The following is a 16,643-nucleotide window of genomic DNA, read 5'->3' on the forward strand; positions in this document are numbered from 1 at the left end:
ATTAAGTGAAAGAGTCATGTGAAGCTCAACTGCATTAAGACTATAGAGAGTGAATGAGGAACCTGGGTGGTGTAGTCGTTTAAGCATTGGACTCTTGGTTTGGGCTCAGGTTGTAATCTCAGGGTTGTGAGATCTAGTCCTGTGTGTTGGCACTGTGCTTTGTGTAGAGTCTGCTTGACTCTCTCTCCCTCTACCCCTGTACCCCCTAACACTAAATAAATAAACTTTAAAAAAAGAATACAGAGAGGGCAAAAGAAAATCAAAGTTTACTGAACAGGAAAGAAAAAACAAACAAATCAAGAGAAGGTAGAAATACCATATTTTAACTTCTAAGAGAACACAGCAAAGCCAAACATTTTAATTCATTTGAAAAAGAGCGTATCTTAGTAGTTATTTTGGGATCCCACTTTGAACTTGTGCTGATATTAATTTATGGATGTGTTGAACTAATCAGATTCAATAAACATAGATGTCTCTAGCAACCAGATGCTCCTCTGGGGAGATAGTCACTCTGTGCTAACAGCACACAGCCATGGGAGGATTGAATGGTCATCCTGACATTGGGCCACATTTAAAATCAGGGGGCCCATGCAGACCTTTCAGAAAGGCCATCTCACCCATGACTGCCTGAAAAATGGATAGACCTGGCCCCATTTGCACACCACCCCCTCACATTTACCTTAAACCTTCTCTGGGTTAGAAAAAGCCTGAATTTAAAACCCAAAATTCAAATTACTGCATATGAAGGATAAACTAATCAATATGTGACATTTTAAGCTTCATTTTGAAGATAAACTAAATTAAATCCTTCCACTATAATTCAGAAAGTATTTATGTAGCACTTACTATGTTCCCCAACCTGTGCCAGCCATTATGGAAGATGGTAAGGAACTGTAAAACCCAGCCTCTGTACTCTAGCAGCTGATAATTTCATTAAGGAGAAGATTAATGAAACCCTATATAAGGGAATAAAGTTCAGACCAAAACGAGATAGAAATAGTTAATGCAGAAGAAAGTTTGGAAGAGGGAAAACCAGTGTGAAGCTGACCATTCATTCATTCAACAAATATTTACCAAACATGAACTCTGTGCCAAGCACTGTTCTACATACTAGAGATACAACATGAAAAAAAACAACATTCTTGCTCTCGTGGAGTTTACGTTGCTGCATGGGACATGGAGAGCACACCAGTAAACAAACACGTGCTATAACCTCTGACAGTGGAAAGTGCTGTGGAGAACAAAACAGCGCGCTGGCGTGCTGCCTTTGTAGGGGGAGGCCAGGAACACCATCTCTGAGGAGGTGACCTTTGAGGAGAATCCCTACTGATGTGAGGAAGTGAGCCCCATAAAGATCTGGGAGAAGAGTGTTCTCTGTAAAGAGAACAGCAAGTGATTTGACATGATGTTGGTTTGTTCCAGAACAACAAACAGGCTTATGGGACCAGAGCTGAATAAGCACAGAAGAGATGTCTAACCTGGCCCAGGGGACTTCACTCAAAAGTTGAGATTTGAAATTGGATTTGCTTGTCAGCCTATGCAGATAGGGAGAATGTTCCAGCTGATTAGTTAAATTTCTACCGCCTGGTGCCATAAGGGCTTAAAATTAGTTTAATTAGAGAAAAGTACAGAGAATTAGAGTTACATTTCCTACATGTCTGTAGGGCTTACATTTGGGGACTCCAGTTAACACTTTTTATAACACCTCTACTTGCTCACATCATTTGCTCCCTTATCATTTGCTCCCACTATTTTGGGTTTTATTTTATTTTTTAAAAGATTTCATTTATTTATTTGACAGAGAGAGAGCACAAGCAGGGGGAGATGTCGAGGGAGAGGAAGAAGCAGGGAGCTGGACGTGGGGCTCAATCCCAGGACCCTGAGATCATGACCTGAGCCAAAGGCAGATGCTTAACCAACTGAGCCACCCAGGCGCCCCTATGTTGGGTTTTAATTGCTTGTACTTTTTAAAACCCTTCTCAAAATGATGATAAACAGAGCAAAATAAGAGTGAATAATCCTGTCTTCATACTACCTTCTGTAAGCAGTGGCTTACCTCTGGTCTTACCTCATTGAAGAGCTTTAAAACCCCTTTGAGGAATGCCTGGGTGGCTCGGTGATTGAGCATCTGCCTTCAGCTCAGGTCCTGATCCCAGGGTCCTGGGATCGAGTCCCACATCAGGCTCCATGCAGGGGGCCTGCTTCTCCCTCTGCTTGTGTCTCTGCCTCTCTCTGTGTCTCTCATGAATAAACAAATAAAATCTTTGTTTTCTCTAAATAACCTAAAAAAAAAATCCTCTAAATTGAATTACCAATTTTTGGAAACACAAGGGACAAAGGAACTTGTTAAACACTACCATGAGGATGTAATTGGCAGAATCCAGACTGTAGGAATCTCTACAGAACTGGTTTCTTCAAAAAAATTAATTGCAAGGAGCAAAAAAAGGTACACAGTGAGAAATGCAGGGAAAACCTGTAGAGTATAAGGGACTTCAGGGACATGTCAACCAATCACAATGTGTGGAACTTTTTGGATCCAGACACAAACAAACTGTAAAGAGAAAAGATGAAAATATTTATGACCTGGAGGTAATTGGAAATTTGAACATTAATAGGCTATTTATGATGTTAAGGAATTATTGTGGAATCTTTTTAAGAGTGGTAATGGCATTATGGTTTAGAAATACATACTGAAATATTTCCCAATCAAATGAGACGATGATTAGTATTTGTTTCAAAATTATACAAGTGGACTTGGCAGACAAGTGGATGGGAGTGGGGGGTATTGATAGATAGGGAAATAAATCAGGAATCAGCAAACTGTTTCTATAAAGGGCCAGATCATGGCTGTGGGTCAAGGTCTTTGTTGCCACTACTCAATTCTGTCATTGTTAAAGCAGCCACAGACAAAATATAAAGAATGAATATAACTGTATTCCAATACAACTTTATAAAAACCGGGAGAGGTTTGGACTTGGCCTTTGGTAACTCCTAGTAGAAATGATTATTATTGTAGCTGGATCATGGTTACATGGGAGTCCATTATATTACTCTGTCTACTTTAGCATTGTTTTTTTTTTTACTTTAGCATTGTTTAATATTTTCTATAATACGATATTTAAAACAACTTAATGTCTTTATAGCATTATTCAAAAGCTTCAGACACTCATCAGTCTTCTCAGCACTATTCTTTCAGGTGAGTGTTCCTCTTTCATGTGACTTGGATCACATACGTTTCATTTCTCCTTTTGTATATTGGCTTTGAAACACCAAACTCACCTGAGGGCCCTCTGAACAACCAAACTGATTTCATTTTGGCCTCCCTACTCTCTGCCATGTTGAGCTTATTCCTACATATATTTTTTATTTTAAAATGTTTGCTTTCTTTTATTTTTCACTTTTTGGTCCTCTCATTCCTGCTAGGCTTTTCCATGTTAAGTGGAATCAGGCCACACCCCACATTTATCTAAATAACCTTAAAATATAAAAATTGCTTCTCTCAGTCTAAGGTGCTCATTCCACAAATATTTACTGAGGCTACTATGGGCCAGACTTTGTGGCAGTATCTGTGGAAGCAAAGATAAATTTGACTTGGTCCCAAATTTGGGGAACTCCCAGAATTTCCCACCCTCAACACCAAAACACTGTCCTCTAAGCTTTCTATCTCTTTAATGAGAATGGCTATTCTCATTATTAGTAGCTTTAAGTTCAGTATATCAATTGTCTGTGCTTTTCCTTCTGCCCTCTGGAAAGACTGACTCAGGAGAAGTAAAGATGGGTGCAGCTCCAGGAAAGAAGATTTTATTTTATTGTATTTTTAAAAATTTTTATTTATTTATGATAGTCACAGAGAGAGAGAGAGAGAGAGAGAGAGAGAGGCAGAGATACAGGCAGAGGGAGAAGCAGGCTCCATGCACCGGGAGCCCAACGTGGGACTCGATCCCGGGTCTCCAGGATCGCGCCCTGGGCCAAAGGCAGGCGCCAAACCGCTGCACCACCCAGGGATCCCCAGAAAGAAGATTTTAATGTGCCTGAAGCCTAAGACAGCTTCCCAAGTTTTGACTATCTGCACACTCCAACACTATTACTTAATGTTTTTTAAATTGGCTCCTTTTTAAAAATAGATACAGCCATTAATATTTGGAAATGCTAGCTTGGACTTTCCCATTGTCCACACCTCCTCCATTCACCTGGAAGAAAGACCTTTTTATCCACACTGTCCTCAGGGCCATCAACTAGCTGAGGTTATTTTAAACCTCCCAGGCTAGTCCTAAAAGCCACAGCTTTTGATTAGTGTGAGCTTTCTAGGGGAAACGAAAATTTTAAAGAATCAACAACAAAGTCCAATAGGAAGAAGGATATTAAGAGAGTGGATTTTAAGCAATTAAGTCCAAAATATGCAGGATTCTCAAAGGGAAATAAAATGAGATGAGAGTAGGAGAATAAGGAAGACATAACTGGAGCTTGATACTTCATGAGTGGCATAGAGGGGGTTCAGGATAATTCTAGCAGGTGCTATAAAGCAGCATTTCTTAAACTTTAATGTGCGGGCAGGGTTGGATTCAGTGGATCTGGGGCCATTGCATTTCCAGCAAACTTTCAGATGATATGGATGTTGCTGACCCACAGACTACATTCCAATTAACAATGCTGTAGAAAATATCCTAACAGTTCCTATGGACTCAAGGGGAGGATTTGTTCTGAGATTGAGCTCTGGGCCCCAAGGAACCAGAAGATGGGTGAGAAGGATAAAAAATAGGCCTCAGGACCTGGTGCCAGGCAGTGCCAAGACTTAATGAGACAGTATTGCACCCTGGTGAACAGAGCAGACCAGGCACCCAGTTCATCCCTGATGCCAGAATAGAAGTCACTCCAGGGAGAAGGAAAAGAGTACTGACCCCAAAAAGATTGAGTTTTAAATTGGGGTTAACTGACATCCTTTCTGTTGCTGAGGGAAAAACAGAGCCCAAGGCTAATGTGATTTCAATCATAGGGAGATAAAATGAAACTTCCACATACGAGAGCACTGTGTGTAAAATTCATACCTGCTGAGATGCTTATTTAAAATTTTTATATTATAAATTATATATTATGATTTTTTATATATATTTTTTATATTATGATTTTTAAGTAAATTCTATATAAATTTAATATCACCACAGAACATAAGCCAGGATAACTTGAGAACCAAATCATTTCATTGTTGTCTGATTGAAGGCTCTGAATCTGACTGTACAAAGGATTAGAGACTTTCTCTTTGACTAATCAGATGAATTGAAGGAGTATTGAAAAGGGATTGATTTCTCCATGGTATGATTCAATATGTTTTAAGACTTTCAATGCAGAAAACTTCAAATAGGGGATCCCTGGGTGGCGCAGCGGTTTGGTGCCTGCCTTTGGCCCAGAGCGCGATCCTGGAGACCTGGGATCGAATCCCATGTCGGGCTCCCGGTGCATGGAGCCTGCTTCTCCCTCTGCCTGTGTCTCTGCCTCTCTCTCTCTCTGTGTCTCTCTCTGTGACTATCATAAATAAATAAAGAAATTAAAAAAAAAGAAAACTTCAAATATATATGAAGTTGACAGGATAGTACAATGAAAGATGCTATCACCTACCTTCAACAGTGGTCAACTCAGGACACCCCTTTGTTTCATCTCATCCCCTATCCCCTCCCCTCATTGATTACTCTGGAGAAAATTCCCTATATCACATAATTTTATCTGCAAATATCTCATTTTATATATGTCTACAAGATAAGGTATGCTTTTTGTTCTGTTTACTAATACAATGACCAAATACCCATTAAAATAATCTTGCAGTGAAGTTGCCCCACACCTCAGGGAATACTGACTCTGATCAATAATTGTAAGGCACTAAAGTTTCTGGCAATTATGAGGAGGCACTCATAATTATTGAAGGAAAGGAAGGGAAAGGAGGGAAGATAGGGAGAAATGGGGAGAAGGAAGAGTTACAGGGTTATAGGGTCCTCCTCCTTGTCTGAGGGAGCCCTCATCACTGACTCCTACACAACTGATCACTTCGTCCTCATATTAAGTTTGCCAATGCCATCTCATAGCCTGCAGATCAAGCTCAAGCTCTTAGAAGTGAAAGAGCAGGTTCTAGTCTGCTCGTCTGGCTTTCCAGTTTCTCGCCCAGAGCCACTTAATTATAATGAAACTAATCCATGCTCATGGTTATGAAATAAAATACTGCAGGTGGGTTTATGATGAAAAGCTGCAGTCCTCTCTTGATATGCCCCCACTGTCAACCCAGTCTTCAGAAGCAACTACTTTTACCCATCTCTTCAGTTGATTATCTTCACATTTATGAAAATACGCCATCATGCAATCATATGCTATCATGTGAAAGCATAAATAACATGCTATCAAAATTCTGATATAAGTTATTATCTATTCCTCCTTTAATAGAAGAGCATTGAGCTCACTTATATCTACTTACTACCCTTCCCCTGCATCTCCCGATAACACCTTTTCAGCTACCAGTACTGGTTACTAATAGATATGAAAAATACATGTCTCAACTCATGAGTTAAATGCTCTTATCCGCCCCCTTCTCCATATTGTATGACTTTAGCTTCTCAAGTTTAGCTTCTTACCCATTAGTGGTAACCAAGGATATTCCAAGTGTTTGCTCTTGAAATTGCTGGTGAAAGAAATCTAAAAGATAAAATAAAAAAGTTTCTTCTTCCAAGAGGAAATATTAACACTATTTAGGATAAGGCATCCCAGTCATGCTAGATAAGGGCATTATATGACCAGGAACAACAGCCTGATTAAGCAGATCGGGCTATCACTGATCTTGCTGGGACCCAAGTGCTCAATGTCAATGTATCCTGCCCCTTCCCCAGATGCTGGAGAAAAGCAGAAACCTCACTCCTCATACAGTGAGCTCTTCCCTGGTGGTGACCTGGCAAAAGTCTCCAAAGGGCCCATCTTCCTTTCTTCAATGCAGGAAGCTGTGGAAAACAAATAATACTATTGTTTCCATTACTAAAACTCTCCCTTTAAATTATTGATACAAAAAGTACAATAAGAACTGTGGACTTTAAAGTTCACTGGGCAGCCCCGGTGGCGCAGCGGTTTAGCGCCGCCTGCTGCCTAGTGTGATCCTGGAGACCCGGGATCAGGTCCCAAGTCGGGCTCCCTGCATGGAGCGTGCTTCTCCCCTTCCCTCTGCCTGTCTCTCTCTCTCTCTCTCTCTCTCTCTCTCTCTCTCTCTCTCTCTCTCTCTCTCTGTGTGTCTCTTATGGGTGAATGGATAAAATCTTAAAAATAAATAAATAAAGGTCATGGCCTATGAAATGTAACCCTGATCCCTGTAAGTTTGCAGTTATTGTTGGTCATCTTATTCAAGAAATTGGGCCTTTATGTTAATTCTTGAATTGACATCACTGTTTTTTGAAAGGTGTAACACATGATTCCATGTCTGTGTTGAAGCTTTTTTCTTTTTCCTTTTTTAAGATTTTATTTATTTATTCATGAGAGATAGAGAGAGAGACAGAGACAGAGACACAGGCAGAGGGAGAAGCAGGCTTCTTGCAGCGAGCCTGATGTGAGACTTGATCCTGGGACCCCAGAATCACTCAACCACTGAGTCACCCAGGTGCCCCATAGCTTTTTTCAAATAGGGTTCAAAAACCTTTGTTTTATTTTCTGTCTCCCAAATGTTATAATCTGTACTTTGTTGTTGTTGTTTTTTAAGTTTTAAATTTAATTTAATTTTTAAATAATTTTATTTATTTATTAATGAGACACACAGAGAGAGGCCCAGACATAGAAAGAGGGAGAAGCAGGCTCCGTGCAGGGACCCCAATATGGGACTTGATCCTGGGATCCCAGGATCACGACCAGAGCAAAAGACATATGCTCAACCATTGAGCCACCTATAATCTGAGTCCTATAATGAGTCCTATAATCTGTACTTTGGGGTGGGGGTTGATTCTGCTCTCAAGGGTTTTTTTAAAGTATTGGTTTTTAAATTTTTAAAATTTTTTAAAATTTTAAAATTATGGTAAAATACACGAACATAAAACTGACCATCTTAGCCATTTTAAATATACAGTTCAAAAGTGTTAAGTATATTCATATTGTTATGCAATTTCCGAAACTTTATCTTTTTTTGATAAAAAAATGCTGAACAATGCTGCTATGAACATTAATGTATAGATACCAGTTTGAGACATTGCTTGTACTTCTTTTGTTTTCTAAAAACTCTTTCTCCTGTCTCTCCCCTCTCCTCCCCTCCCCTCTCCTCCCTTCCCCTTCCCTCCCCTCCCCTCCATTCCCTTCTCTCTCTTTTTCTCCTCTCTTGATTTCTCTCAAAAAATATATATGAGGACACTAATTATAATTTTTAATATTTCTTCCATGAAGTCAACTCCTAGGGATTAGTTTTTGTTTTGTTTTGTTTAATATTACATAGTTCTGTCTCTGAAGACTTTGGTTTCCCCTCCATACTTAACAATGGGGTGGGGCAATATAAAAGTTCACCATCAGCTAGCTATGTGTCTGTGGCAGGGCTTGTCAACTGGCAGACATCATTTTAGGTAAATAGATACGGGGCAGCCATTCAGCTTTGGGCCTCATAAAATGGAACAAGAAAGGGCTGTGTGCTGAGGCACTAATTCACATGCTCACTGCCCAATCTCTCATGAGATAATTTTTCCATTTCTTTACTTTTTTGGTTCTTTTGTTTGTTTTGTTTTATGAATTTGCTTAAATCGTCCCCCCCAACTTTATTAAGGTATTATTGAAAAATAAAAATTGTCTTTATTTAGGTTGTTCAATGATTTTTTTTGGTCTTTTAAGGATATACAATGTGTTGATTTAATGTATGTGTACATTGTGAAATTATAGACAATGGAATATTATACAGCCATAAGAAAGGACACAGCATTATGTTAAGTGAAATAAGCCAGACACACAAAAACAGCTAGTGTATGATCTCACTTACATGTGGTATCTAAAAAGGTCAAACTCACAGAAACAGAGAGAAGAATGGTGGTTGCCAGGGTGAGTGAGAAGAAATGGGGAGATGTTGGTTAAAGGGTACAAACTTTCAGTTATGAGATAACTAAGTTCTGGGGATTTAATGTACAGTATGGTGACTATGGTTATTAGTATTGTATTATATTCTTGAAATTTGCTAAGAGGTTAGACCTTAAGTGTTCTCCCAACACATGCAAAAAAAAAAAAAAAAAAGGGAGGGTATCTTTCCATTTCTTTTGAAACTGAATCAATGAATTAACCCATCAATGTCTTCCTCTCACTCTTTCTTTCTCTGTCTCTCTTTCACTGCTTGGACTGAGCAAGGCATTCTCTGCAGAGATGCGTACGTGTTGAATATCTTACCTACAGACTTTCCAGTAACTCCTTTGTTTTCAGCCCCATATTCTGCTATCTCTACAGACCTGACACTTCTGAGTTCTAAGCCCTCCAAGCTTCTAAGGGGTGTCTGTATAGTCTCCTCAATTACTACAACTACCATGCATTCCTTTAAGTGGGGGTTCCTCCTCCCTGCCTCAATCAATACTTACTCTATTAAGCACTTTGGTCTCCAAAAATTCCTTGTAACCTCTGATCAACAGATGCATTCTATTTATTTTTGTGAGTTCATAACTTTATCTTTTACAGTAATCTTTAGGGGTTGGAGGAAGAGGAGCTAAATACATGCTTAACCCACCATATTGAATGACAAGTCTGCAAGTGCAGTTCAGAAATCTTGCCATTTCCACTGTTCTCCTTCCTGCTGATGCAGGCTCCCATCTGGGATCATTTCTTTTCAGCCCTGGGAACTTCCTAAGTATTTCCTGCAGTGCAGGTCTAGTGCCAACAAATTGTCCCAGATTTTGTTTTTCTGAAAATGCCTAGATTTGGCCATCACTTTTCTATTTTAAAAATATTTTTACTTTGAATTAATTTTAAGCTTACAGAAAATTGCAAAAATAGTACAAAGAACTCCCAAGAATTATTTTTAACTGCTAACATTTAATTGTTAACATTTTGCTACATTTGCTTAATCATTTTATGTGTCTCTGTTTCTGTATATGCTTTATATATATTACAATTTTTGATATTACACATAACATAATTTTGCATAATATGCATACTAGCATAACGTTTTAACCCATTTGAAAGTTAGTTGTGAAAAAAAAAGAAAGTAAGTTGTGGATGTAAGAACTCAAATTTAGGGAATTAATACAGGAAAAATATCATCACCTAATCCATAGATCCCACTCACATTTTGCTAATTGTCCTGATAATATTCTTTAAAAATCTATAGTCTCATCTAGGATCATATACTGCATTTAATTATCACGTTTCTTTAATTTCCTTTAATCTGGAAGATTATTTCTGGTTTTTTTTTTCATGACCTTGATATTTTTGAAGAATCTATGCCACTTATTTTGCAGAAAATCATTCAGTTGGGGATTGTCCGGTATATCTTCATTATTCAAGAGAGGTTTTCTTGTGTGTTTGGTAGGAATAACAGAAAAGATATTGTGCCTTTCTTTCTCTATCAGAGGGCACACAATGTCAGTTGTCCACATTACTGATAATGTTAAGTTTTACTACTTAGTTACGATGGTGTGTGTTCCAAAATAGCCAAAACAATCTTGAAAAAGAAAAAGAAAAAGTGGGATGCCTGGGTAGCCCAGCGCTTGAGCATCTGCCTTCAGTTCAGGGCATGGATCCCGGGTCCTGGGATCAAGTTCCACATTGGGCTCCCTGCGTGGAGCCTGCTTCTCCCTCTGCCTGTGTCTCTGCTTCTCTCCGTGTGTGTCTCTCATGAATAAATAAATAAAATCTTTTTTTAAAAAAAAAAAAGGAAGAAAAAGTCAGAGGCCTCACTCTTCTCAGTTACAAAGCTACCCTATCAGAACAGTATGGTACTGGCATAAGGACAGACATGTAGACCAATGCAATAGAATGAAGAGCCCTCAAATAAACCCTTACATATACAGTCAAATGATTTTCCACAAAGATATCAAGAATATTCAATGGGAAAAGGATAGTCTTTTCAACAAATGCTCTTGGGAAATTGGATATTTACATGAAAAGAAAGAAGTTGGATCCTTCCATTATATTATACTCAAAATGAATTCAAAATGGATAAAAGATCCAAAGGTAAGAGCTAAAACTATAAATCTCTCAGAAGAGAACATAAGAGAATCTTCATAACATTGGATCATAGCTATGACACCAAAAGAAACAACAACAAAAATTAGATAAATTAGTACATCAAAATTTAAAAATTTTGTATTAAAGGATATAATTAACAGGGTAAAGAGGCAACCAACAGAATAAAGGAGTATGCAAATCCTCTATTTCATAAGAGGTTAATATCCAGAATATATAATGAACTCCTACAACTCAACAACAGCAACAACAGCAAAAAGCCCAATTCAAAAATGGGCAAAGGATGTGAATAGATACTTCTCTAAGATATCCAGATGGCCAACAGGCACATGAAAAGATGCTCAGTGTCACTAATCAATGGGAAATGCAAATCAAAACCACAATAAAACACCATTTTATACCCATTAGGATGGCTATTATCAAAAAGTAAAAACAAAAATCAAAACCAAAAATCAGAAAATAACAAGTGTTGGAGAGGATGTGAAAAAAACTGGAATCCTTGTGTCCTGCTGGTGGGAATATACAATGGTGCAGCCCCTATAGAGTGTGATAGTTCCTCAAAAAACTAAATATGGAATTAGCATATGATATAGCAATTCTACTTCTGGGTACATACCCAAAAGATCTGAAAGAAGGGTCTTGAAAAGATATTTGTACACATATTCATAACAGAATTAGTTACAATAGATAAAACATGGAAGCAACCCAAGTGTCCATTGATGGATAAATGGATAAACAAAATGTGGCATCTATATATAATTGAATATTATTCAACCTTAAGAAGAAAAAGGAAATTCTGATACAGGCTACTACAGGAATGAACCTTGAAGACATTATGCTAAGAGAAATAAGCCAGTGTATGATTTCATTCATATGAAGTAACTAGAATCATCATATTCATAAAGATAGAAAGTAGAATGATGGTTGCTAGGGGCTGTGGGAAGCAGGGAATGGGATTTTATTCTTTGATGGGTGCATAGTTTTACTTTGGGAAGATGAAAAGTCTCTAGAGATAGTAGTTATAGTCGCACAACAGTGTGAATATACTTAATGCCACTGAACTGTACACTTAAAATGTAAATTTTATATTATGTAGATTTTACAATTAAAAAGATGGCACATGCCATGTTTCTCCACTGTAAAGTAAATAAGAAATAAGTATCTTATAGTTACCATGTATGTTACTTCTTTATTAACATTGAAAATATGATGATCATTATCCTCATTATATTATTTGTCAGTTTCCTTGTATGTAATCAATCTGTCAACCATATTGGCCATCTCCTAACTCTGCTTTCACCAACCATGCTGGCTAGATCCTTGACCCTGGCCTCACTGACATGCTAGTTGAATTCTTGCCTGCGATAAAAGTGAAATGAAGGCCTTGAATTTTGGAGGATATTTTCACTGTGTTCAAAATTTCAGGATGACAAATTATTTTATTCTTCATCACTTTAAAAGATGTCATTCCAACTGGCTTCCATTGTTTCTGAGAAAAAGTCAGCCATCTATTTGATGGGATGAGCACTGGGTGTTCATGAGCACTATATGTTGGCAAATTGAATTTAATTTTTAAAAAAGTCAGCCATCATTTTTACTGTTGTACTTCTTTTTTAAAAAATATTAATTAATTAATTAATTTATTTATTTATTTATTTATTTATTCATGAGAGACAGAAAGAGGCAGAGACACAGGCAGAGGGAGAAGCAGGCTCCACGCAGGGAGCCCGATGTGGGACTTGATCCCAGGTCTCCAGGATCATGCCCTGGCCTGAAGGCAGATGCTAAACCGCTGAGCCACCCAGGGATCCCCTACTGTTTACTTCTAAATGTATCATGTTTTTTTCTCTGGGTGCTTTTAAGGTTTTCCCATTGCCATTGGTTCTCAGCAGCTTAACTATGATGTCTGTAAAAGCCTCAATCTCTCTTCCCCTTTCACAGCTGCCCTGGAGGTTACACTTTTAAGATGACCACATTGCAAGATGGAAGGAGCTTAGAAATCAGAGTCAGTACTTGAAGGAGAGCTCTGAAGGAAGGCTGACTGCCCCACTGAGACTGAGATTGGTAAACAAGCAAACAACAACAATAACAACAACAACAACAACAACAAATTTTCTGATTTTAAGCCACTGAGATTTCAGGCTTTATTACAATAGTATAGCCTAGCCTAGCCTGAAAGCACGTAATAGGATCATTTTAACAAGTAAAAAGGAGCTAGGTGGCATGCATATGGTCATCACCCATGAAAAATACCGTAAGTGTATACTGTATATTAGTATTTAGATGAAAACTCACACACATGTGCACATATACACACATATTTAAGTTGCCATGCCATTATAGTAGATCTCAGAGATCATTTGAAAAATAACTTCCATATTTAAAAAGGATTGACTTTCTTACTTCATACTTTGGGAGTTCAAATGGCTAATCAGGTCTTACATGAACCAAAAATACGGGTTATACTCACAGGCCCTATATTATCAATGTATTTTGTAACAGAAGAGAAAGAAACTATTGTCTTTAAAATTAGTGTCTTTAGGCCAAATATTGGAATCTAAACCAAAGCCAAACATCAAACTTTAGAAAAATCAAATACTTCTAAAGAGATTACTCCACCTGCCACAGAGGTATGAAATTTGTACTTACTACTTGATTGTATATTCCATTTCTAGGAAATAAACACTGTTATTAAGGACAATGAGAAGACTCATTTTTTTACTATCAGGCTTGGATTCAGATTCTCCCTTGACACTGAGGCTAGATGTTATAATGATGCAAATCTGAGTTGGTCTTAGATAGGCTAAAAAAGTCCTCATGCTGGAAGTCCTCATGATTTCATGATATAAGCTGTTGGCAGGTAACTGTGCATGACTTAGCCTCTTTGTATGCCAGTTATATTAAAATGATTTTTGCTGATGGTTCTAGTTCTTGTGAGGAATGTAGAAGAAGCTGGTACATAATAACAATTTAATGTTGCAATCATCATCATGGCCAATATCATCATCACTCCAGTAAGGGAATTCAGATGTTATGAGTACTGATCACAACTCTGTCATCCACCTCATATGAGAATGCCATATTCCTTACAAAAGGAATGTAAGCAATATCATTTTGGATCTTTCTTCCTCCTTTAGTAATCTAAACACAAGTATCACTATAAATGGTATACATGTTAAACACCTGAGAATTGTGATAGGTGTCTTAAAAGTAGAAATCAAGGAATATATTTCTGAACTAAGTTTCTCTAGGTTTCAAAATAAACTTTCAATTAAATGTTAGAAAAATCGGAGCATACTATCTTGGAAAGATACTTTTAAATTGTGAGGAAATCAGCCTTAAGCAAGCCACATACAGGTTTTTTTCTCATACTTTTAAAACTGTTTTGGAACCAACCTGTCATTCCTTTGTGTCTGCACACCACACACATTAGATAAAACACAGGGGTTATATTAACACAAACATAGCCAACCAACCTCAAGGTAAACGCATTATAAATTATCTTTTCATTAGTTAATCCTGGATACCCAGGTTCTTGGAAGTACGTGGAATCACAGTCATCAGAAGGTCTCAAGGGACACATAAAGCTTTCAAATATGTGAGGATTTGAATAAGGTAACCTGGCAAATAGAGCTTTGAACTTGGCAGTGTAGCTTGCTACATCTACAGCACAGATTCACAAAGTATCCTTGCCATCTCTCTTGGTTTACAGGCAGCCAATTTACATGGCCAAGTCAGCCCACTAAATAAGGGTGTTATGTTCCAGGCTCACTGAGTTTGGCCTTCCAAACTTATTTTTCCTCGTCATCAGTTACCTAGGATTAGAGAAATCCAAGATTTGAAAATTTAACTGTAACCTCAGGAGCTACAAAGTACAATGGTTATAAAACCACCCAATTATTTCTTCAAAGGCTTTAAACCTACCAAAAGGGGATCCCTGGGTGGCGCAGCGGTTTAGCGCCTGCCTTTGGCCCAGGGCGCGATCCTGGAGACCTGGGATCGAATCCCACGTCGGGCTCCCGGTGCATGGAGCCTGCTTCTCCCTCTGCCTGTGTCTCTGCCTCTCTCTCTCTCTCTCTCTCTCTCTCTCTGTGTGACTATCATAAATTTAAAAAAAAAGTCTTAAAAAATTAAAAAAAAATAAACCTACCAAAAGGCTCACTTTACATGCTGCTAAACAACAATAACAACAAAAAACAAAACAAACAAACAAAAAAAAAAAACAAAAACACACAACACTGAATTGACATGTTCCAGCACCACCACAAGACATCATGTAGATAACATCACCTTAGAACCAACCAAAAATATATGATACCTTCTGGATCTGCTAACATCGTTGCTTTTTTTTTTTTTTTTTTTTTTTAAGATTTGTTATTTTAGAGTGAGAGAGAGAGAGAGAGCACAGGGAGGCACAGAAAAAGAGGGAGAAACAGAGAATCCTCACCAGACTCCCTGTCTAGTGTGGAACTCTGCACAGGGCTTGGTTCAGGACGCGAGATCATAACCTGAGCCAAAATTAAGAGGCAGCAGCATGGGGATCCCTGAGTGTCTCAGCGGTTTGGCGCCTACCTTCGGCCTGGGGCATGATCCTGGAGTCCCGGAATCGAGTCCCACATCGGGCTCCCTGCATGGAGCCTGCCTCTCTCTTTGCCTATGTCTCTGCCTCTCTCTGTGTGTGTCTCTCATCAATGAATAAATAAAATCTTAAAAAAAGAAAAAAAGAGGCAGCTGCTTAATCAATTAATCCACCCAGGCGCCCGTCTGCTAAAATCTTGGTAGGCAAATTAATACAACTAATTTTAGGTTTATTCAATTAAAATATGATGAATAGTACTAACCAAAACCTTTAAAAATTGATCACAGTTCAAGTTCTTCAAGCATACAGCTGCATATTTGAGCTTGGTTATCTGTATAGGATTCACAGGCAGGCCAAAGACCTGTGGAACTAGAATCTGTCCCTAAAATTAGTATTGCTTAATACATTTATAGGGGATTTACAAAGCCATGGAATTGTCCACTTTATGAAGCTGGAATGTTGTTGGCTTAAGCATTATTTAGGACTTTTAAAAAATATCATAAAATGACCTGTTTTTAGTTTGCTTTTTTCTAGAAAAGATCTATTTACAAAAATAGTAGATCTCATATTTCTGTTGCATTGAACGGTTTGAGCTTCATGATTAATAGTATTGGCAGCAAATAGAGTAAACAGTCCTTAAATGTATTTTGATTAAATACATTTAGAGTTCCACTTAAGATGCATTTTGCTATGTTCAATATGGTACTAGACATGGGTGGAAAAAGAGCAGATATTTTTCCAAGCAGGAGGCATGAGATTGCTAAAATCCTCAGCCTCCACCACAACATTAATTAGTGTGTTTCACCAACCAAGGCTGTTAAGATTGTAAATGAAATTCTAGAAGGGGCATCAAGCTAGAACAGGATATGGAAGCCAAATGGAAAACATGAATCAATAAAAGAGAAAA

The 16,643-nt window shown here is 38.0% G+C and overlaps 1 protein-coding gene across 14 annotated transcripts in view; it reads right to left on the reverse strand.

Annotated features, from left to right (window-relative positions):
- Positions 1-6,873: 6,873 nt before the first annotated feature.
- Positions 6,874-16,643, reverse strand: part of RGS22 (regulator of G protein signaling 22) — a 162,059-nt gene continuing 152,289 nt past the window's right edge. For all 14 annotated transcript variants that reach the window (XM_072774009.1, XM_072774020.1, XM_072774012.1 and 11 more), the window contains one exon: positions 6,874-6,974. In XM_072774009.1, coding sequence (XP_072630110.1) covers positions 6,889-6,974 — 86 coding nt within the window. In that variant the 3' untranslated portion in view covers positions 6,874-6,888. The remainder of the gene's footprint in view (positions 6,975-16,643) is intronic.

This window comes from Canis lupus, chromosome 14 (genome assembly GCF_048164855.1).
Source record: "Canis lupus baileyi chromosome 14, mCanLup2.hap1, whole genome shotgun sequence".
Taxonomy (NCBI): Eukaryota; Metazoa; Chordata; class Mammalia; order Carnivora; family Canidae; genus Canis; species Canis lupus.